General features: G+C 41.4%; 1 protein-coding gene across 1 annotated transcript; it reads right to left on the bottom strand.

Annotated features, from left to right (window-relative positions):
* Positions 1–5,370: 5,370 nt before the first annotated feature.
* LOC139950823 (uncharacterized) lies at positions 5,371–18,772 on the bottom strand. The gene is made up of 3 exons (XM_071949649.1): positions 18,731–18,772; positions 6,836–7,768; positions 5,371–6,398 (listed from the first exon to the last, which is right to left on the bottom strand). The coding sequence occupies exons 2-3, from the start codon at positions 7,757–7,759 to the stop codon at positions 5,412–5,414; spliced, it is 1,911 nt and encodes a 636-aa protein (XP_071805750.1). The 5' UTR covers positions 7,760–7,768; positions 18,731–18,772; the 3' UTR covers positions 5,371–5,411.
* Positions 18,773–22,647: the final 3,875 nt, after the last annotated feature.

The following is a 22,647-nucleotide window of genomic DNA, read 5'->3' as shown; positions in this document are numbered from 1 at the left end:
TATCAACAATAGAAATGTCTACTATTTGTCTTTGCATGCTATTTCAACATTTGAATCCTTAATGACGTAGTGAATATTCTAGTTTCTATACTTTCTAAAAGTAGTCTTTAAGTCCAAATCAGGTCTTGCCAGTTGGGATCAGTTTTCATATCATATATTTGTATGAAATATATTTTGAAAAACTCCTTCAGGGTTGTTTATGTCATTTACCAAAATAGTATATACTTTTGCGTTTGTTTTCCAGTATTTGTCAGTTTCAGAATGCTATACCTTGTTGATGTGAAGTTGTTTCACTTGTTACCCTTAAAACCTCAATTTCAAATCATTGATTTAAAGGGCAGAAAAATGAAATGGCAACTAGTCTCAATGGCAAACTTAGTTTCATAAGAGGTGTTTTGAAATAAGCTTTTTTTCCATGAATATTAATTTTAGTAATTTTAATAATTTTAATTGATTTATAATTAGCCATAATCTTGCTATTGGGGAGGAATTAATTACTGCCAGTTCGTGTAGAATAAGATGAGAACAGAATTTTAAGAAATCATGGCCTGAATGAAAATAATAAAATATTCCTTTTAAGTAAAAATGTGTGTCTTGGTTTTATGAGTTTTATTTGTAAGTCCATACCATGGACATATTGGTTTTGTGAGTATTGCTCCGTTAAAAGAACTAAAACAAGGGGGAAATTCAAGTCTTAGGGAGGAAAGAGAACCCCTCAAACACGTGTTTTAGATTCTCATTTTGAATTCAATCCCTTTTCCCAAAATCGACTAACTTCCTGAACGTATCTATAGGATCGTATGATGAAATCTCAATCCAGAATCAACGTTCAAACTAGGCCAAGCAATGCAGGCTAGTTCCGGTAATTCTGCTAGTTTTTTGTGTCGATATTTATACCTCGGTGTTTTTGGTGTATGAATCATTGGGTCAGGCTCAGTCATTATTTTGTCAAAGGAGGCAATGATGTTGGACGGATATTGCACAAAATGATACACCCGGGACCGAAGGTATCTGGTGTCGTTTGCTGGGAGCTGATTGGTCGATTGAGTTTGACACGATAATCATATTTTATTGGGTGCGTTCGTTTACCTCCCCTGGGTCGACCCCGGTGTGTGACGTGTTTTCCCAGGACGAACGTGTGCAGATAATTACCCACGTTCGTCCTGGAAAAAAAAAACCACGACACACACAGGGGATGACCCAGGGAAGCTAAACGAACGCACCCATTGTCTCTTAAATTTTAAGACTGAAAAATGTATTTGAGTTTATATCTAAAACTTTAAGAGATGAAGCTAACCAAATGGTGCGGCTCGTCTGGTATGTTCCACACGAACGTGAGAGTTCATTTTGTTCAAAAGCAGAAGAAGAGAAAAGGAAGAAAATAAAATATGATAACTGGAACTTAAATTTGTCCCCCCCCCCCAGCTTCTCTATTTTTGTGAGCAGATTGCACCCAACAAAACCGGTACACTTTTAGATAGCCGACGTTTCGATGCTGCTTCCTGCACAACCGACATGTGGCAAAATTTGGGATTTAAACGTGACGTGGGACGGGCGGGGTGATGCCCTTGCAAAGAGACCTTGCCCTACCTAAATGCATAAATGCATAGTATTTGCAAGTATAAAGCCCTTTAAATCCATTTCCTCCGCCAGCCCCCTGGTGTAAAGTCTAGTTACGCCATTGCTCAGGTGTTGATGTACGTCCACTACAGTGTCTAGGGCCTAAAATTATTCGTGCAAAGCCGCACGTAGGCACGATGCTGACCGTAACCGCACACCTATGCGTTCTGGAAGTTCAAACAGTTTTGTGAATGAATTGTGAGTCGATCACTTTCATACAGGTATGGTCATTGTTTTGGGTCCGTATACAGCCCATAATCTGTGTCAAAATACCCAAGCTAGAAATTACCCAGAAATGGGTTAAACTGACGCAGAATCCTTGTAAGAGTTGTATTGTTATCTTGACCTGCTTTAGGGTCAGCCTGACCTGGAAGTGAAGCAGGGTCCCCGGAGCCAGAATCAGTTCTGATCCGGCAGTTTTTGAAATTGTACAATATAATTGTTAGAGTAAAACCTTACTTGGTAACGAACAATGGAGAGCTGTTGATAGTATAAAACATTGTGAGAAACGGTTTCCTCTCTTACACAGTTTTTGAGAAGAAGTCATTTCTCACTGTATTAAAAGACTCATGCCTGAAGCCCTTTTTAGGCATCAGAAAGCACGTAATTTCTTTTTGTTGTTCATTGTTCTTTTGCAACGTACAATGAGTAAAAACAAATCTCACATAGTTGTTATTGTATGCTGGGATACACCAAGTGAGAATACTAGTCTTTGACAATTAATTACCAATTAAGGTGTGCTTGTTAAATGTATCCAGCAATTTTAACCATACAAGTGAAATCCCCAACCTGTCCACAAACCCCTCCCCCTCCCTACGCATTTGCACACACGTGAATATGAATGTCTGTTTAGTCCCTCGTGACTAATCTAAACCCCGGTCCCGCCCACTGCTATGTAGCGAAGCAAGTCCAATCCACAGGTGAAAGGGTCAATAGCGTATTCAGCAGCTGCTATCAGCTGGACTGATAGCCTCGTATCTCCACTAGATTGAACCCAATAGGGAACTGGGCCTTGTCTGAAGCATATGAATGTACTCCAAGTGTGGTTCTAAATGTATTGGACGGGTTATATCTTAAGAAGGTTAAGAGCCAGTTTCGTCGAGAGGATTACGTTTAAGTAGACATTTCGTTTTTACGGATGAGTTATCTGGTTGTTCAAAGTAAACTCACCAATACGGTCAAAGTGAGGCTAAGGAGCAAGAAACAGTCTTGCCTCGTTTTCAATCTGGTAAGAATTTAGAATAGCTGCCCCCCTACGCAAACGCAGAGCGGACCTCCGCACAATGTGGCAAAAACTATTTCCGCCATTTTGGCAGAGGTTTCCTTGGTGTATATTCATTGTTTCCCAAATGGGCCAAATCTAATTTTTGCTAGGCAGTATTTCCAGCTTAACAGCTTTAATAAATCGGCCCCAGGCTAGACTGTCTGCCCACGCGCGCGTCACATAAAAGTGTGCACTACAAAGAGACACTCGGGGAAGTTGAATCAAATGCCGCAAGCAAGATTTAATGTGATGATGACGTCACATGTGAATTCGGGGTCAATAGTTTGTAGGTATACACACTTTTCCATACGTCATCATCTTGCAATTTGTTTAATTGTCTTTTCTTTGGGACCCTTCTGGATTATTGATTAAATCAAGAAAACACAAACAGATTTCAACTCTCCAATCCTAGGTCAGTAAACCCACTTGGGTACCGACTCCGGAATGGTCGTAATTAAGGTGCTTTATCCGGGGCTTCAGCACCCGTCTCTGGGCTCTCAAGCACCCGTTGACTGCTCGTCATCGACACGCTGTGACCACCGCAGACCGTTCCCCGGTCGGAAACATCGAAATAAACCCGTTTTGTTGTTGAACAGGTCAATTTCACCTTAGACATTAATTGAAGTTGAAAGTTAAGGTCTCTTTATACGGATACAAATTTAATTCGTGTTCCTGTAATACTTAAAACAGGTTCGGCCGAGGGTCAAACTTTATAAATAATTTTTACCGATAACCAATTAGAAAAAAATAATAATTTGCAATTTATGAGATAGAACTTCCTGCCACAATTTGTTGTTCTGACGATGCATTAATATACTGACAGATCCAGGTCTCTGGAATTGTGTTTGATGTGAGAAAAACCTGCAGTGTGTATTTCCATGAATCCCTGGATTTCAAATTGGCTAAAAGGCACCGGACACTTTTGGTCATTACTCAAAATAATAGTTAGCATTAACCACTACTTGGTAACAATCACAGGAGAGCTGTTGATAGTATAAATTATTGTGAGAAACAGCTCCCTCTGCCGAGTACCGTAGGTTTAGAGAAAGAAGTAATTTCTCATTCAAATAACATCTGTAAACACACACTCTTTGTACATCAGGTGTTCTATCATTATTATCTTGTATTAAACTTCGATGACCAGTTTTCAAAGCGTGAAAACATTTGAATCTCACGAGATTCTCAGATTCCCGTTAATGGGTCAAGCTCACTGGGTCAGAATCTGGGTCAGTGTGACCCGGGAACTTTTACAGAGTGTACAATAAACCAAGACTGAACGGAGCTCATTACTTCATCATAACTTTATTTACATATTTATTAAAATACAAATTTACAGCCATTCCTCATTGCAGCATCCTCTAGGATGAATTAATTTTTTTTTAAACAATCAGTCCACTTATGAGCATACCAATAATAATCTTAATAAATTTGAATATTCAATTTATTGTTCGGATTGCATTAACACTTGTTTTAGAACATCAAATAATGTCAAGATGAGAAACGTTAAAAAAAACTGTTTTTTGTGTGCATGCACCTCTCAGTTTATTGTTCAATGACTTAATCATTTACTGTTGCGACCTTACAATCCCCGAGCGAGCAACCTCTTTGAGTGCAAAAGGCTGCTGTCTGGAATAATATTTTGTTATCGACTAAACCACGGACCCTTAGGGTAGGTTACGGAAAGATTTATTTCAGTATAATACATAATACAATGAAATTGGAATGTGATAACCTTCTGAAGCAGCATTTGTAATACGAAATAATTATAATACATGGTCGGAATGTATATGAAAATGTAGGGGGTACGAGTTTCAGCGTACAACACATTAGACCCCTTGCATGACGTCACAAGACCCAAACAGCGCCCTCACTGAGTTAAATGGAGACTTATAATTGGCTGAGAGTTGTGTGCGCTGCGAGTGCACGTTCCTATTACTGTTTAAACTCGGTGATAACTGCTTGGCCAAATGCAAGAAATCTATTGAGCCAATTCACCCGAAGGGCCCATTTTCATAAATCTATTAAGCAGACAAAACTGCTTAGCATTTTCTTGCTGAGCACCAGCTGCAAAAAAGTAAACATAATGGAATTTTGGCCCGGACCAGCTTACAGTATTTTTTAAACAATATTTGTCTGTGCTTAGCAAGTTACAGGTTTTATAAAAGTGGACCCGGATGTAACGGCGCAACAATGTCAGTTGCTCAACACGTGCAAATTGAGTCAGAAAAGGTATTCACGAAAAGGATATGCTAAAGTAATATTATGCCAATGAAGCTATCCCTGTTATTTATTGTCCTGAATAATAATTGTGTCTTATGAATAATTATTTCAGAAACTAATACGATCCCGGCTCTTTTGAGACCTACCGATACCCGGAGGGATTAAGAGGGATCCTTCAAACACCCTCCTTCCCCTTAAAATAAACTTACGCAGAAGGAATGCTCGAATACCAATCTTGCTTCACCAAGCACAGCTTGTATCAATATCCTTATAATATACACAGTAATCAGTTTATTTCAGTAGCACTTCATAACACTGCGTAATCAGCCTGTCTCCGTAAGCATATCGTTGACGGATCCAAGGCAGTGTAGTTTGGGTCCCGTATCATCAGCGTTGCGTTTTCATACAAGTGAGATTCGTTAAACTCACAGCTCTCCCTATTCCGACTGTCATCACTACAGTTGCTGCTACTGCATGGAGTCAGGGGGAGATAGTCTGATGTCCCGTTTATCGTCTCATGGCTACCGTGATAACTCTTACCGTTCCTGAGGTTAGCGAGGGCGAGGTATTTGCTCTGTTTACCGCTGGAATCCTCTACTTTGTTCATACGGAGCGAGGAGGTTTTCCTGTTGTTGTTGATGACACGGCGTTCTGGCTTCGCGTAGAGGTACCCTGGCATGGCGATGGCGTTGATAACCTTCTGGAAAGTACGGTTGTCTGACTGTTGTTCCCTGGCCTGGAGGCAGGCTTCCTCACCGTCTGCCGAGCCCCGGTGCTTGTCCAGACGCCTCGGTACTCTGGGTCGCAACTTCTCCATCTGGCGTCGGTACCAGATGTAGAAGAAGATCAGGGCCGTGGACAAGGTGGTCGAGAAGGTCACCAAAGCCGTGGCGATGATCCCTGCCGTGGAATCGCACACCAACCCGGCATCATGATCTGGCTTACACGGTGGCTTCCCCCCGTCCCGGCACGGTGCATCCATGGTATCAGTCGACATGGAATTGGAAGCCCCAGTGGTTGTGGTTTCCTGGGAAGAGGACACCTCTAAGGCGAATCGGGCCAGGTCTATGCCTTTCACGTTCTGGGCGTTGCAGGTGTAGTTCCCGGAGTCTTCAGTGCGAGCCTCAGTGATCCTCAAGGAGCCGTCCCGGAGCTGGGCGATCCGGGAGGCCTTCGTGGAGCTTACTTTGACCCCGCTGGGGTTGGTCCACGTCACTATCGGTTCAGGTATGCCGCTTGCATTGCAGGGAAGCACTGCCTTCTGTCCCTGGACTACCTTGATCGTTTCTCTGTTCTGAAAGTTTGAGAGGGAGATAACAAAAATATCAATTAAGTAATGTTGTAAAGGTAGCAAGGATAATGTATGAAGAAGGCTCATCTCTGTCCAGGGTGGACATTTCCTTTGTGGTTTGTTGATGATTTGGCAGATATAGGTTTGTTGGTTGTCTGTCCATCGGTTAACTGAATAAGCATCTTAGAGTTTCTTCAATTTCAAATATCTTAACAGGTCATGTTGAAGTGGTTGTCAAATTGTGAGTTTGTTTTAATCATTTACCAACTTGGAGTTACACGAAGGACAATGAGGTCATGACCTCATTTGCTCATTGCCTCCGCTGTAGTGCCACAAGATTCTCACATACTTTTACGTAAGATTTCCGCTTAAAATGGCCTTTGCCAAATAATATTATACGAAGACTGTTTTTAATTTGGGATACTTATTTTCTAGCTTACCGGTGATATTGTTGGCTGTTTACAGACCAGAGGTGTCTTCATGAACCTGAGGTCGATTCCTTGTAGAGTGGGTGGTGTTGCGCAGAGTACCGGGTGGCTGATACGCAGGTTGAGGGTTCCTCTACTCCCAGAAAGCTCTCTCCGAAGAAACTCGATTCGGCAATCACAGGTGATCGGATTCCCGGAGAGCCAGATGTCCTTCAGGGTAGGCAGGAGGAACGTTAAATCTGGCAGAGATGTCAGTTGGTTGTTGCTCAGTGAGAGGGATCGCAGATGTGTCATTCCATCAAAGATCCTTGGGTTGAGGTAGTGAATCTGATTATTTTGCAGAGAGAGTTGGTCGAGGCTCTGTAGACCGAACAGAGCTCCTCTGTTGATCACCTGGATGTGGTTCCCCTGTAAGAGAAGCATCCTGAGGTTGTTGAGACCGTTGAAGGTGCCTGGCTGGATCAGGGTGATGTTATTCAAGGAGAGGTCAAGGGTCTCTAAGCGATGGGCTCCCGTAAACGCCCCACTCGCTAGTGCCTCCAGCTTGTTCCGTTTCAGGACCAGACTGGTCAAGTTCGCCAGCCCCGTGAAGGCCCCTGGAGCTATTGTTTGTATCTCATTCATGCTGAGATCGAGATTCTGTAGATGCATGTAGTGACTGAATGACTTCTCTATGAGTTTCGTCAAGAGGTTCCCGTGTAGGTCGAGCACCCTGACGTCCGTGTGAGTGTTTGGGATGCAGTTAAGTTGACGGGACCCGCAGTTAAATCGTCCTGGCTCATCGTCCTCACATGCTGCGTTCGTACATCTTTGGTTCCCACTGCTTCTTATGTCCAGGGCGGCGCCATCTATTGTTGATATTATTCCAGTGAGTAACCATAGTGACAGTGGTAGGACCACTCCCCCCTTAACAGTTCGAATGTTCCTCAACTCCATGATGTATATCTGAAAACAATAGACGAAATCAAGAACAGTCAGTACAATTTACAGGATTTCAGAACAAAAAGCAGAAAGGATAGAATACAATAGACAAGAGGCCCATGGCTGGCAAGACAACTCTCAGTTTTCAAACAACAGCAGTTAAAGTCAACTGAACACAGTTGCCACACAATAAGTCTGACATAAGTTTCACCAACATTCAATTTTTGTTCTTACCCAAAATTGTCAAACTCAGAACAGGAATCAGATAGTGGCACATAAACCCTTTATTAAGCAAGCCGATACGGGTACAGCTTTTACCAACTTTACACAAAACCAAAACCAGTGGAAGACAAATAGCAGACGATTAGAGCAAGCAGTCTACATTGATCCTCCAGTCTAAAATATTCCATGTACATCGCAGACTACCAAGCATTCAAGAACCCGATAACCTCAATAGATTAAACACATAAAACATGACTCAATTTAAAAAGTGTTCCAAAGCTCAGCTGAGCAAGGCTATGGGTAGACTTGACTCAAGTCCCAATCTCGTTAATTTCAGTCCCATCGCCTAACGCCAGAAAACTTTTGCACGGCCGGCATCCTCCAATCTGTGCCACACTATAGGTACATTTGGACGGCGGATGTGCTAAGGGACTTGAATCAAGTCTAGGCTATGAGGGGTGTGCGTCACCAAGTATGAAACCGTCAACTTGCTGAACTTAAGAAGGGCCGGCTTATCTGCTGAGAAGTGTGCACACGTTTTGGGACCAAGGGCATGGCGTCGACTGAACGAGATGCCGGGACCTCTGACTTTCTTGCTGTTGACAGAGATGACATTTTCAGGGCAACGAGATTGGAATACAATCACTTCTTGTTTGTCTGGACTGTTACCTGATGCTCGGGTGAATCAACTCGGTTATCTTAAAGCTTTCTCATGAAGACGAGCCGAGTATACTCTTCGAAACGTCGAGACCAAACCGGCTCTTTTCAGAGCCAACACTTACCCAAAAGAGAACTGTTACATTGCTGTACCCGCTAACATCTCTTTTCTAAGTTCTAATACCTGCTGAGATGTATACGTCTTAATACGAGGCAATTTGCAAACGGTTACTATTTTCAAATAAACCAAATTGTATGAAGTATCCCATGTAATTTCAAACAATGGTAGTAATTGCAAACAATAGGTGACAGCACATGTCCACACATCCAAAAATGTCCATAGACCTTTTTGCAAATACCCATTGCGCACGCGCTAACTGTTATAATGAGGTTATTATTGATCGCTTGCTAGACCAGCATGCACCTCATTTCACGCCTTACGCAGGCGTTCCGAGTATTTGCGATTGAGCATGCGCACATTTACGTGAACTAGATTTGACTGGTATCATGCTGCCATCTACCATCCCTGAAAAGTCTTTCACTAAGAATACGAGTTTCTCTTAAGGTCTCTCTTAAATAAATGTGCAAAAAATAAACGTCCCGAAAACCCGGATACCAGCGATTACGTGAAAGAATCATAGCCCCCTTATCGTCATAGAAATAAATGTTAGACGTTAATCGATCACATCCGGGTCTGATTATGTCCCACGATACCAATCTCATTCAACGGACATATCTCATTTTCATTGGAACATTCCGGTAATGAACGTTGAGTTGAATGATCAGTCATGTTACCAAGTAGAATCCAAGTATGTCATAATGTTGTCTGTCCATATTGCTGTCCACGGCCCAATTTCATAAAGCTATTTACCCGTAAGCAAATTTGTAGGCCTATTGTAGCAGAAAAATGTGCGTAAGCATAAACTTATTTGACCATGATTTCGAAGGCAGAACATTTCTAGGCGCGCATGTATGTTCACCATTGATTTGAATAATACGTCACTCGTGTGCTACTGCGGGTTAGGGTGCATTTACCTTGCTTTACGGTTAACAGCTTTTAGAAATTATGTTTAAGGACGCCCCGTAAGCACAAAACATCTGCTAACATGTTTTATGAAATTGGGCCCAGGTTTTTGTGACATATAGGTTTCCTCGTAAAAGAATAAAATTTTAAATCATAGGGTAACATAACACCATTGTAAATGTGTTGGCTGACAGAAGGGGTAAACTTTGATTTTATTTTGCTGCAGTATAGGCTATAATATTAATACAATCGAACGGTTCCAAAACAAAGGTATCCCATCCAGTCTACAAACTCTTGATGTTTCAAGTTATTACCCTAACGAATCTTTAGTATCAATTTGTGTAAGAAATGTCACATATAATCGGCGGAAATTGTCAATTCTCTCGAACAAACAATTTAATCCCGCAAGGTTGTGAGGAGCTAGGCCGAACACTGGGCGGGTCACACATGCCCCTGACTAGCCCCCCCCCCCCGGTTGCCAACTTAACCGATTAGCTCTTATTAAATTAATGTTTAAGACAAAACCAATTACAATTTAGCGTGGCATAGCTAACGAACTTGGACTGCATAGCAAGGGCGTAATGCTAACATAATTGTGCCAGTAGAAATACACTTTTTCAAATATAAAGTTGAGAAACTAATTTGGTATTTTTCTTTGTAATAATTAGCTGAGTTTGTTGTCCATTAAAGACACCGGACACGCTTGGTAATTGTCAAAGACCGATAGTCTCACTTGATGTATCCCAACATAAGCATAATTATAACAAACCTGTAAACATTTTTGGGCTCAATAACTGGTCATCGAAGTTGCAAAAGAATAATGAACGAATGAACATATTTGTTGCATAGAATGTGTGTACACGAGAAAGATGCACGAGAAAGGCTTCATGCCTGAATTATATCTCATGTTCAAATATTTTAGTGAGAAATTACCTCATACTCAAACACTACGTTCACTTTTACAAAGATAATCTTAACGTATGACTTAGTCCTATGACTGCTTATAGTTAAAAACTTAAGGCTAGTCCTAAGTTAGGAAGAGTATAAACCTTACTCAAGATAAGACTATGTCATAAACCTTTTGTGAAATTCACCAAGTGCATTTAAACGGGATCCAAGCTCAAAGGTTTTGGAGCAACATTATCAAGGGCAACGGAACCCACGAGGGGAAGCCAAGTCAAAAGGGGGTAACTCTTTGCACCTCTCTAAGACGTCTCAAAGGGTTTAAGTACGCTTAAGCAACCCCCATGGGGGAATCAGAGAGGGTATATGTACCCACTTTGGGCAAAGTGTAACCCTGAACTCGGGAAAGCATTGTGGGTTGGGATTTGAGAGGGTTTCCGCAAGGCACTTTTTCTACTTTTGTTGATACAACTGTGTTTGATTATTGGTTGGATAGGATACGAGAGCGGTCAAGGTACATTGGAAAGAATGACACATAGATAATTTAAAGGCAAAGTATGCATTTCGTTTTGAATCCGTTCGATTGCTTTTATCCTATTATCGTAACTGAATCATGGGGGGGGGGGGGGGGGTCGCGTGCCTCTTCCCTCCTATAGTTATACACCTCTGCTGAGCCGTCAATATGCATTTAAGTTAAATGTCATTGACTAAACAAGTTTTGTCTGGGCTATTTGCGAAATCAGTCCTCGATGAAACGCACAAACAGTCATCAAGTTCATGAACATAAGTTCATGAGAACAGGTCTGATTGTGTGAAAAGGTCGTAGAACCCTTTTATAAAGCAATGAATTTGGAAGTATGCGATGACAAGGGGAGGGGGAAGGGTGGCATAGCTTTAGAGTCTCAAGGAATCGTTCATTCTTACACCTCCAAATGATAACGGCCCGTGAAAAGTTCTGTGGGAAAATGTATAAGTGACTTTGAAATGAGCGCGAGGAGAATTTAATCGTGAACAATTAAGGTAATAGGATTTTATGTCTAGCCTCTTTTCCCCGTTTGCTCCCAATCCCCATGAGCCTATAATGAGGGGGTGATATCCGTGGGGTCGAGGGACCAATCCTCCTTAATAATTCCATCAATCACGTATCTAGTCTAGGCCGCGTTTCCGCTACCGTCTGAACGGCCAATAACCGGCCGAAGGTTGACCCTTGAATTTACAGTGTAGGTGAGAATGTAGAAATAGCATTGGAGGGTGGGTGGGGCGTCCTCGAATGGGGTGGGGGTGTTGACTGAAGCAGAAGCAATGACCCCTCCCATTTCATTAAGTTAATTGCAGAACCGATACTATGGAACTAGTACATGCAGTCAGCAACGACATCTGAAAGCCTGCTTTAAAGAAAATTGCAACAAAACAAATCATAAACCTTCGCTTGCTTTTGCCGATATTTTGCTTACTGTACGAGTTTACGTTCCATAGCTGCTGGCTAAACCATAAGGATACGAAAATGCAGGCTAACCTCCCGGTGCTTATGTAAAAAGATTGACGTCACAATGTAAATCCATGGTGAACGCGCAAACTATACATGACCGTGGGGGGGGGGGATCACCTCGAACCAGTCATAATGGAGTGCGTTTTGGCGACCCTAACCAGAAACATTGGTTAATATCGGTTGAGCGTTTTCGCGCGTTCGGTAGCGTGGTGACGATGCTGTTCAGACCAACCGGCAACCGACTTGCTGAGATTGTTGGGCTTTGGTTTGGGTCGTCAAAACGCACCCCTGTACACAAGGAAAGCTTACGCCACTTTACGTTTTTATCCAATGGAATCATTGTTTCGAAAGAAATGTTGGCCCTGTAAGACCAGTGATACTTGCGGATATCCTTGCGGATAAAGCCAAGGGACCAGTCTAATCTGGACTCACCCCTCTCTTACAGATCCTGGGGAAAAGTTCTGACAACCCCGTCTGGGTCCCAGAGGTTGAACGATCAATCATTCGAACAGTTATTCGATGTCACTGTCATACCGTATGGATGCTCGCAGGGATTCGAATATTATAGGAACTGTCAACATTTTCTGCTTTCCTTCAGAGCTGTTTCTAAAAAATTACACTCTCTAAGAAAAAAAGGTCTCAGAAGTAGGTCTTCTTTTTTGCATAGAAAGTAATAACTTGCTTTTTGAAAATTAACATCCTGTGAAATGCTGTGATCATTTCACCATCGAACTCTTCTGAACACAAAATGTTTTTCGTTTTACTTCTCGTTTTCAATTTGAGTAGTAGGGTCAGGACTTTGCTGGACAAATCAACCAGTAGCCCATCTTTTTTATATTAAGTTGATATTCCGTATGTTAGTCTCATCTATAAACAATAGCTTTTTGTTTTTTTTAGTAAAATGATACGTAGTTCTGTATTTTTGTTTTTTAATATGTTTTGGTTGTTATGAGCAGTCCCATAAGAAAAAATCCTACCTTATGGACATAGAAACCTGCGAACAATACGATGCAGGTGGTATAGGTAGTACTATAGTTGGCAACAATCCCGTCTCCAGAATGTAGGTTTCTTAAAGGGAAGGTACACGTTTGGTAGATACTCAAAATAAACATTAACTTTAAAACTGACTTCGTAATGCCAACCAGGTTTTTTTTCTTCTATCATTTTCTCGCAACTTCGATGACCAATTGAGCCAAAATTTTCGCAGGTTTGCTATTTTATGCTTATGTTGGGATACACCAAGTGAGAATACTGGTCTTTGACAATATTACCAAATGTGTACAGTGTCTAATGCGAGTATAGAATGTTCTTCCCCAACCTTCTCCAGTGCCCGGAGGCGTTTTAAATGAATCATTGCTTTCATTTCCAGATATTGAAAATCAAATTACAAAATGCATAAATAAAGCAATCAGTTAGGCCGACAGGGGATCTGCTTTTCCCGGTTCTAATGTACTCGTGATGACAGAGCCATCATGCACTGTGCGTTTGCCACAAACATTTTTACGGCTGCTATTATGCGCCACCTTGTTTAAAGGCCCACGCCATCTTGTTTAAAGGCCCACGCCACCTTTGGCAATTGTCAAATACCAATCTTCTCACTTGGTGTATCTTAGCATATTATGCATAAAATAAGAAACCTGTGAGAGTTTGGACTCAATTGGTCTTCGAAGTTGCGGGGGAGAGTAATGGAAGAAAACACCCTGGTGTGTGCTTTCAGACGCTTGAATTCGAGACCTCAATTGACGAGCAGTTTGTTGCTTTTTAAGTATCAGCTCCAAACACTTTAAAATCATGATCCAGAGTACTTCTGACATTGGCGTCTTTGGGTTTGCCAGCTCAACACAAGGATTATTAGTTCTGTCTATTAATATCCAAAGTGTGTGTTAAGTTTATGCTACTAGATTAAACAGATTTGTCATAGTGGGATAATTGCGAGGGGGTTGTCTTCAATGCAAAGACTGTTTCTGATGTCAGCTTATTTTACCCAGAAGTTTTATATTTCCATTTTGAGGGTGACAGTTTGTTTGACTGTCTTTGCTTTAAAGGCGTTCAGTGTTATGACCCATGTGGAATCCAGGTCAAGCTATGCATGACGTCATCCTGGATGTGCCACAAGCGCATGACTGTTGAGGGATGCACTGACAGAAGCACGGTGATTGGTTGATGGAGGGAAGCCACGCCGACGGCTATTTCATGCAAAACACCTTTGAACTTTTGTTTTGATCTGGAGGCGATCTGTCAGAAAAAGTATGACTGTAATTGATATACAATTAGGTTCTTTGATGTGGGAACAAAATGAACTTGTATGTGAATCAGGTAATGATAATTAGGATGGACATCCGGGTACTCGGGCACAATATGACATATCTGTCTGGTGCCCAGGCGAGTCTGTGCAACTATGAATGTGCTTCCCTCGCATGGTAGTGATACACTGAAATAAAGGTAATTGAAGAACCTGGGCTCAACAAAGAATGTCTGTCAAGTCAGATAGTACGTGGTGATTGTTGCCTTTTCGTATCAAATCATTCATCGTTGTATGCATTTGAATGTTTTCAAGGACTGAACTTTATTTGTTTACTTCCACGGGTACTAATGTTCAAATACACACTAGACTTGCCTGACTGGCTTTGATAAATGTATTAAAACAGAATGATTTCAATATTGAACCCTTAAAAAAAAAACAAAAAAAAAAAAACGGCCAAACGGTCATGACCCTGAAACGGTCAAAACTTTGCAACATTGTAGCCCTACCCGTTCAGATACGTACTGTAGTCTTAACTTATTAGCTTCAAAACAAATGAATGTTCTAAAACGATGCAAAAACAAAAGTGCATTGTGCTTTTCCCCCGGTTCGATGAAAGAAGCAATTCGGTACGGTTGAATTGCGGGCCCCGGTCCGGTACTCCTAGGAGAGGAACGCAGCCAGGATGTGCCGTGGGCAAGCCTGCAAGCACGGCCCACGGGGACTCGCAAGACACGCTGCTTGCAACTCTCGGTCTCTTGGGGCCGTCCCCAAATCTCGAACAAAAAGGGCACAGGTTGAGCTCTAAAAGTAGGGCTGACTATTACCGGTTTTATGGATCACTGCAATGGTCTATTGGAGATGAATAAAGGACTTCGATGTGGTTGTCTCTCCTATAGGCATCTCGCTGCATTATAGACTGGTCCCCTGTCGTAAGGTTTTGGTTTTTACAAAATCAGTGATTTCATTGGTTACAATTACATTGTATGTACGTGCATGAAATTATGTTGTACGCGTGTGTATAATTTGACTGCGAAATGAATGTGAGATCAGCGGAACATCCATACCACGTGATCGTCAGGATCTTGACGTAGGCGCAAGGCCGATTTATGGCGTAATTCACGAGCCACAAAGTGTGACGTCAGATGCTAATCAGATAATTGCTCAGGCTAATGAACAGATGCAGGGGTTCCTTTTTTCCACGATAGGTGTTTTGGGTTCTTCTATCGTGCAATACAAATCCTAGTACATTGAAATACAGCTGAACAGGAGGACAAAGCTCAAGGACACAATACCACACCTGGAACTCGAACCCACAATTAATCTGCGGATCAGAAACACCACCAGAGCCTGGCGTTTAGTGTTCTGATAACCGTTCGGTCATGGACACGCCAAAAGTTTCCATTTTCAGATTTGGTTGCGTCTTTCGATGAGATCCTATTTCACATAACACCCATAGATCTTGATAGTATAGTTCGCTAGAGTTCATTCTCTATAATGCAATTACACAATACCACAACGGGCAGAGAAACGATTCAATTTATATTAAGTTTTACCCATGAGGGACTGGGTCGAGCCCGGAACTTCACTCAGCGATGCCCCGTTACTCTCCAAGGAACCCAATGTTGGGGGACATGACATTTTCGGCTGCCCGTACCAGACATTGTTGGGGAACTAGATAGGGTATTAAGACTCTCGTTTTGTCCCCCATACCACTTTCCAAAGAGCCAATTGGTGAACAACTCTTCTCAGAGTTCAGTATACATTTTCTAGTCATTGCATTTAATCATAATATAATACTATTGAGGTATAAATATAAATAAATATCAGACAATATTCTTCGCCGCGAGGTTTTGTGAAATAATTGAGTATATCGAGGATAGAATTACAAACTAAATTTGAAACGTGTTCTCGCCGCTTCTGCGTTGGGACCACATCATTTTATCCCACAGTATTGTACCACAGCTCCCTAGCTGCAACTTGTGTACAGTAGTGACGTCATCGTGTGCACGTTTTAATTTTTTCTTTTCTCCAAAATGAGATAATTGATTTGAGGAAATGTGTTTCTTTTCGCGCGGCCCAAGAAAACAGAGGGCCTTGTACCCGTAGCCTCCCCCGGGTGAGTTCAAGTCGATAGACGGTAGGCTTATTACATTACCGAGTATGTCATCACACCATGCCCTTATCGGCCAACCAATCGGGAGGTCTGATAATTGCTTCAAAAACTAGAGGTGAGTTTTCAACACATTGGGGTTAACGTATATATATGATGGCCCTGAAGGGACATCGCATTTGCAAATTAATGTGCACATGCTCACGAGACGTCTAAAATGTTAGATAACGTAACATAGCAATTAATATTTGTATGGTGCATTTCCTTCAAGATTATAGTTCACAAATTAACATCGTGGAGGTGATCGAGAGCCCTTGAGACAGACTCCGCTGTAGAGTCGAGACATCAGGACACTAATCCAGTTGCAAATATAGATAACCTTTGAATATTCATGAGGAATGTTATTCCTAATCATTGGTCCAGCTACCTGAATGCTTTTTGACAGAGCACATTCAAGTGAGTGATGTCCAGGAAAATCCTATTCTTCAGCACTGGTGACAAATCTATATGGACGTGCGTTAGTCCACATAGTGTTTCAAAACCCTGCCTCTATATTATGTGGACCTCTTTTGTTCTAAAGGTTCACACTTCGTATGTAATGCTTAAACCCACACATTATTTGCGAAGCATTTAACGACATCGCATTATTAGTAAATTGTGATGTGATCGAAATGTCCCTTCATGGCCACCATAGTATACACCAGCATGCATCTATACAAGGCAGCGTGAAATAATGGTTAGACTTGCGGAGGTTTCGGGTAACGCTCTCTGGGTTCCCTTGTGGGAAAACCTTCCACTTTTTTTCTCCCTGCGTAAAAAAAGGTTGGCAAGGATTTCTTGTTTCCTATAGTGGTCTGTGATGAATTTGAAACCAGGAACAGGGACAGTTCATGATTTAATTGGAACTTGAAATATTGAGGATGTAATTCAGCTGCTGTGATTAAAAAGTGCTGGCTTGTCTTTTTAAGAGAAAGGACTAACGCCAGTCTATGAAAGAAAGACCATTCTTTCAAACCAACAACAAACAAATCAGCGAGACAATGTAGGACGCGGACCAGGGCACAATTTCACCAAGCAGAAAATACTGCTTGACAAACTTCTTTGTTATAAGCAAACCATGAGTGGGGTACCATTCACAGAATGTAAACTTGATGTAATTTTGGCTGGTAACCTGTATCTGTTAAGCAACACTTTATGTGCTTAGCAAGTTTTTGTGCGTACAGGCTTTATGAAATTGGGCTCAGCAGACAACGCAATTTAAAATGTTAAACTTGCACTCAGATATTTTAGCAAACCGTCAACGAATTTCCCAAACACCAAAAATAATCCTGGATAAGCCGAAAATAATCTCCAGTTCCAATTAAAAAACATAAAATCTATCCGTTCCGACATCGGTAGTTAATAAAGAAGCCCAGCAGTAGTGAAATTGATCCCACTTTGATTTTTTCCCGGATACAACCGGGATTTCCTTCTGACCGGCGGGGATCATCGTGATGGGTGCCGGGTTCAATAGGTCTTGGCACCGGGCTCACTGCAGCGCGCGAATCACGGTGAGGTCATGGGGACAGGGGAAGTACCCTTAAGGCAGACCAGATCACACAGTTGTGGCGATGGATCACTAAGGGGAGTGAGTGGGCTAGGACACTGAGGTAATCATTATTTCCCCGTTGTTTAAGCTTTCTTACAAGACATAAATTTAAGATTTGTTCCGGTGATATCCAGCATGGGGAAATGTTATCAAGGAGAAAAAGGTCAAGCCTTTCTAAAAGGTTGCGAATGCTTCCAAAGTTTCTAAGATCAAAACTAGCCAAACGGTCCCTGGGAAAGTTTCAGTTGAATAAGTTCAAAATGAGCATTACTTTTCTTGATGAATACCATTAACATGACCTTTACGAAGAATGCTGTTCTAGTGTATAGGGTGATTTTTTTTTTGCTGTCCCAATATGTAACCAGGTTTGAAAGGAAGGTAGGCTATACGTTTGGTAATCGCTCATAAAAATTAATATTATTTTTGAGTCGAGTGTCGTCGAGTATGAGCCGCCAAACGGTAGTACTCGATATGTATGAGTACTAAGATACGAGTACCAATAAAACATTACTAGGGTAGTACTCGTATTCGAGTACGAGAACCGAAAAGATGAAAGTCACTAATGAATATTAAAAAACATTCATAAAATACGAAGCTTTTGGTTTTAATCTAACCCACTAAACTTTAATGTTACAATAATTGAATATTTCTTCCGGAGTTTAACTTGGAAATCACACTCTCAACATCTTAGTGTCCGACCGCAATATACCTGACGTAAACATTGCATTTTAGATTTATTGGTACTCACCTATTGAATGGTTCCTTTCTGTATCACAAAAAAATATAAATCCTTAGTGCAAGATAAGCTGTAACTCCAGGTAAGCTTAAAGATATGTTTCCAATAAGGCACTCGTTTCCCACATAGGTCGTGGAACTGCTGATGGGGCTAAGTAACATCCAAATCAACTTCTCTCTCACAAAGGTCAAAATTTCACGTTGGTGTGGTTTCCACTGCTAGCTTGGCCACATTGGATCAGAAGTCTGGTTTCCGAGCCTCTCACAGTTTTATAACTCCTCAGTGACGAGGCGAGTTTCTTGACTTTAGAAATAGCCCAGCGAGATGATTTCGGGAAGCCGGTTGTGATGTATGGGTCTGGTATCTGGATTGCTGCCAGGACTAGTAACTCTAAACCTGGTTATTTTGTCAGTGACCAAGTTCTATATTCACCTCACCGCAATCTGAAGTCTGGATTTTTGCCAGAGCCAATTTCGGCTCCTGTGACAAACTTTCTACTTTCGCCTTACCGATTTATGATAGCTCTTGATGGAATGAACACACGATGGTTATTGAATGTCCAACCGGAAAATGTGCCCTAGTTTCACTTGAAGATGTCGTATCACGATGGTTCTTGAATTTCAAACCACTTTTATGTGCCTTTTTATTTTTACCTAATAATGTCGTATCGCGATGGTTCTCCAATGTCCAACGACTTAATTTTGTGCGTTCAATAGTTTTCACTTGAAAAAGTCGTATTGCTTTTTTGGATTGTGGTACTTTTCAATGAGCGTAGGCTCCATACCAGCGACAAAAGTAGAATCTGCCCATTTACGGATGTTGAAACTGTCTATTGTAGCTTAGCGAGGGGCGCCAAAGTCACCTACACGTCTAGCAACATCCAACGAATGAATTCCAGCTCTAAGAGCAGATGAACACATTGCATGTGCCTTCTCATGAAGCTTTCAACTTCATTCCCATCTTGTTGAGCTGACCGGCTAATAAAGCAGCAAAAAGGTCCTGTGATATCCACACAGCAGAGTCCTTGCTATGTCATGCCTTTCGGATGGTGGTTATGACTGATTCTGAAGTGTGCATCAGGCTGGGTATGTTATACGCCGGGGCTCAAGTGCAGACCGCACTACAGCCCTTGCTCACCGCACACCGCTCTTCACACAACCCGGCGGTACATGATTCACATCCGGCCTGGCCTCAAAGAGAATACACTCTGACTTCTTAAAGAACGAAACTGTAACCTACGAATCATCTACAAAACTATTCTGTCAAACAGTTCGATTATACCCAATAAATACTTGTAGGAAGAGTCATAAATTAACATCTATTAAAGGCAGTGGACACTATTGGTAATTACTCAAAATAATTATTATCATAAACCTTTCTTGATTACGAGTAATGGGGAGAGGTCGATAGTTTAAAACATTGTGAGAAACAGCTCCCTCTGAAGTGACTAAGTTTTCGATAAGGAAGTAATTTTCAACGAATTTGATTTTGAGACCTCAGATTTAGAATTTGAGGTCTCGAAATCAAGCATCTGAAGGCAAACAACTTCGTGTGATCATGGTACGACAAAGGAGTTTTTTTCTTTCAATAATATCCCGCAACTCTGACGACCGATTGAGCTCAAATTTTCACAGGTTTGTTATTTTATGCATAATATGTTGAGATACACCAACTGTGAAGACTAGTCTTTGACAGTTACCAATAGTGGTCAGTGTCTTTAATACATATTAAACATATTTCAAAGAGGGACTCAACTGGCGTGTTTCAAGTTTTTTGCATTTTTTGTGTGTGCTTTAAAGTAGCTCTATGGAATTTGGCACAGGCTAACCACAGCTGTGACACCACGGAGGTAATTAATGGCATATCAGACATCAAAAAGACACAGAATAATAGCTTAAATATTAGGTAACGAAAAAGACCGTTTAAAATTTGACTTCAAGTGTCCTTGTATTTGCATCAGGGATAACTAATTTGAGTGATTTTAGAGTGATTTACTTGTTGACTTTTTTTCACAGAACTAGGTAAAGTACTGAGTATACAGCGCTAGTTTAAAACACCTCAGTGTTTGGGTTAAAAATCAATGAATATTTTATAACTGAAGCACATTGTTTATTTATATCCTGTTGAGTTGTTTGAAGAAGTTGATATTAGTAACCATTTCCAGTTAGACCCATACGGATCCCGCCTTTTTTATGCATCAGAAGATCAACATTGAATTCAAAGCTAAGACTTTTCACTCTGACTGCTTGGAAAAGGGTAATTCTTTGATCCACACATCCCATGCGCGTCCCCGAATTTACTAATCAAGCTACTCTTGAGATTTATCCTCAATGCCAACCTGTTATTATCAGTACCGTCGTGAACGTCTTTATTACTGTTTGAACCTTGACCTCGGCATTGAGACCCATCCCAGCAATGTTAGAGAATCACACCCTGACGTCATCTCAAAGATGACCGATTAGCCAATCACTACGCAAGGCGAGTATGACGTCACGTCCACATCAAGGCCACGGATCTCGATTGTCAACCCAACGGTGAATTAATGGGGTCGACTTTCTATAGAACACACTTACCTGATCTAAAGGGTCAACGTTCACCCTTATAAAAATACATGTGTTGGTTTTATACAGAACCAGGGCTCTAGCGTGAGTCATGTCCTGTCTTGAATAAGCCCCCCCCCCCCCTCTACCCTATATTGAACCTCAACGTTTATACTGACATATATGCCACTTTCATTTGTGATGTCATCACTTTGACATAACAGCAAGTAAGGAGAATTTAAGACCGACTGATTACTCAGGAAACATGATGCCGGCTTCCTTCTTCAATTATTACACGGTTTCAAAATTATTTTCCGGAAAACTATTGTTAACTTTTGAGTAAAATTAAGATGCATTTGTATTTTACGACAAATGAAAATGTGTTGGCAGAGTATACGGAATTTTCCCCCGTGTTTTCCCTAGTGGAATAGACTCAGTCAAAAGCAGTGTATTCAGAGAGATGCAACAACTTGCGGTTAGAATTCATTTTTGGTAAACAAACATATACAAAAATGAGCGTATGCAAGGTGCCGTTATCAAAGGAGATTCTGCCCCTCCCTTCCCGGAAATTTTGGTTTTCATCCCCTCTCCATGCAGCGAACTGTGACTGTGTACTGACTCCTTCTGATAGCGCCCTGTTTTAAATTCTTCAAAGGTTTTTTTATTCATTGGGTGCGTTCGTTTAGCTTCCCTGGGTCGACCCCGGTGTGTGGCAGTTTTTTTTCCAGGACGGACGTGGGTAATTATCTGCACACGTTCGTCCTAAAACAAAAACCGCCACACATCGGGGTCGACCCGTGGAAGCTAATCGAACGCACCCATTGCAACGATTGGCATGTGTATGAATAGACTGGCCCCCTGTCAAAGACAGGTCGCTGCCGCTAGATCCAGATCCAGTGATTCCATTGGATAGACCATTCTTTTGTTGATAAACAAACCGCCTTGGTTGGCATGGTCGGCCAAATGTTAGTAAAACACTAAATCTTAAAAACAGATGTTTTAACCAAATTCAGCATTTTCTGCAAACTTTCAATTAAATAAAATACCTCTCATAATTAATTGTTTTGTTTTTAACAAAATCAACAAATTTGGTTAAATTGTTACCAAAAATAGCGATCTTTTCTTAATTTGCACTTACGGCTTTCCATAGTTTTCCAATCTGGGTTGGCAAAAACTCAGGCTGTGACGTTGCAAAAGAAAGGTATATACAATGATATCATTGGGTACGTGCAGAGTGACATAGATGCCCAAATAGTCGCTACTCTCAAGTCCGCAATGGAATATGACTGTGTATCTATATTATGTGAAATGACCGAGGTCAGGGGTCAAACTACACGCCGAGATTGCAATTTTTGAGGCCGGTCTCTGGCGTTATTCACGTGCCTCGAA

The sequence above is a fragment of the Asterias amurensis genome, chromosome 18 (genome assembly GCF_032118995.1).
Source record: "Asterias amurensis chromosome 18, ASM3211899v1".
Lineage (NCBI taxonomy): Eukaryota > Metazoa > Echinodermata > Asteroidea > Forcipulatida > Asteriidae > Asterias > Asterias amurensis.
The sequence above is the reverse complement of the archived record's forward strand: the minus strand, read 5'-3'. Positions and strand labels throughout refer to the sequence as shown.

Coding starts and splice junctions, on each gene's coding strand:
- LOC139950823 (XM_071949649.1), bottom strand. CDS start 7,759: ATGGAGTTGAGGAACATTCGAACTGTTAAGGGGGGAGTGGTCCTACCA. Junction 6,399..6,835: donor AACAGCCAACAATATCACCG/GTAAGCTAGAAA, acceptor TCAAACTTTCAG/AACAGAGAAACGATCAAGGT.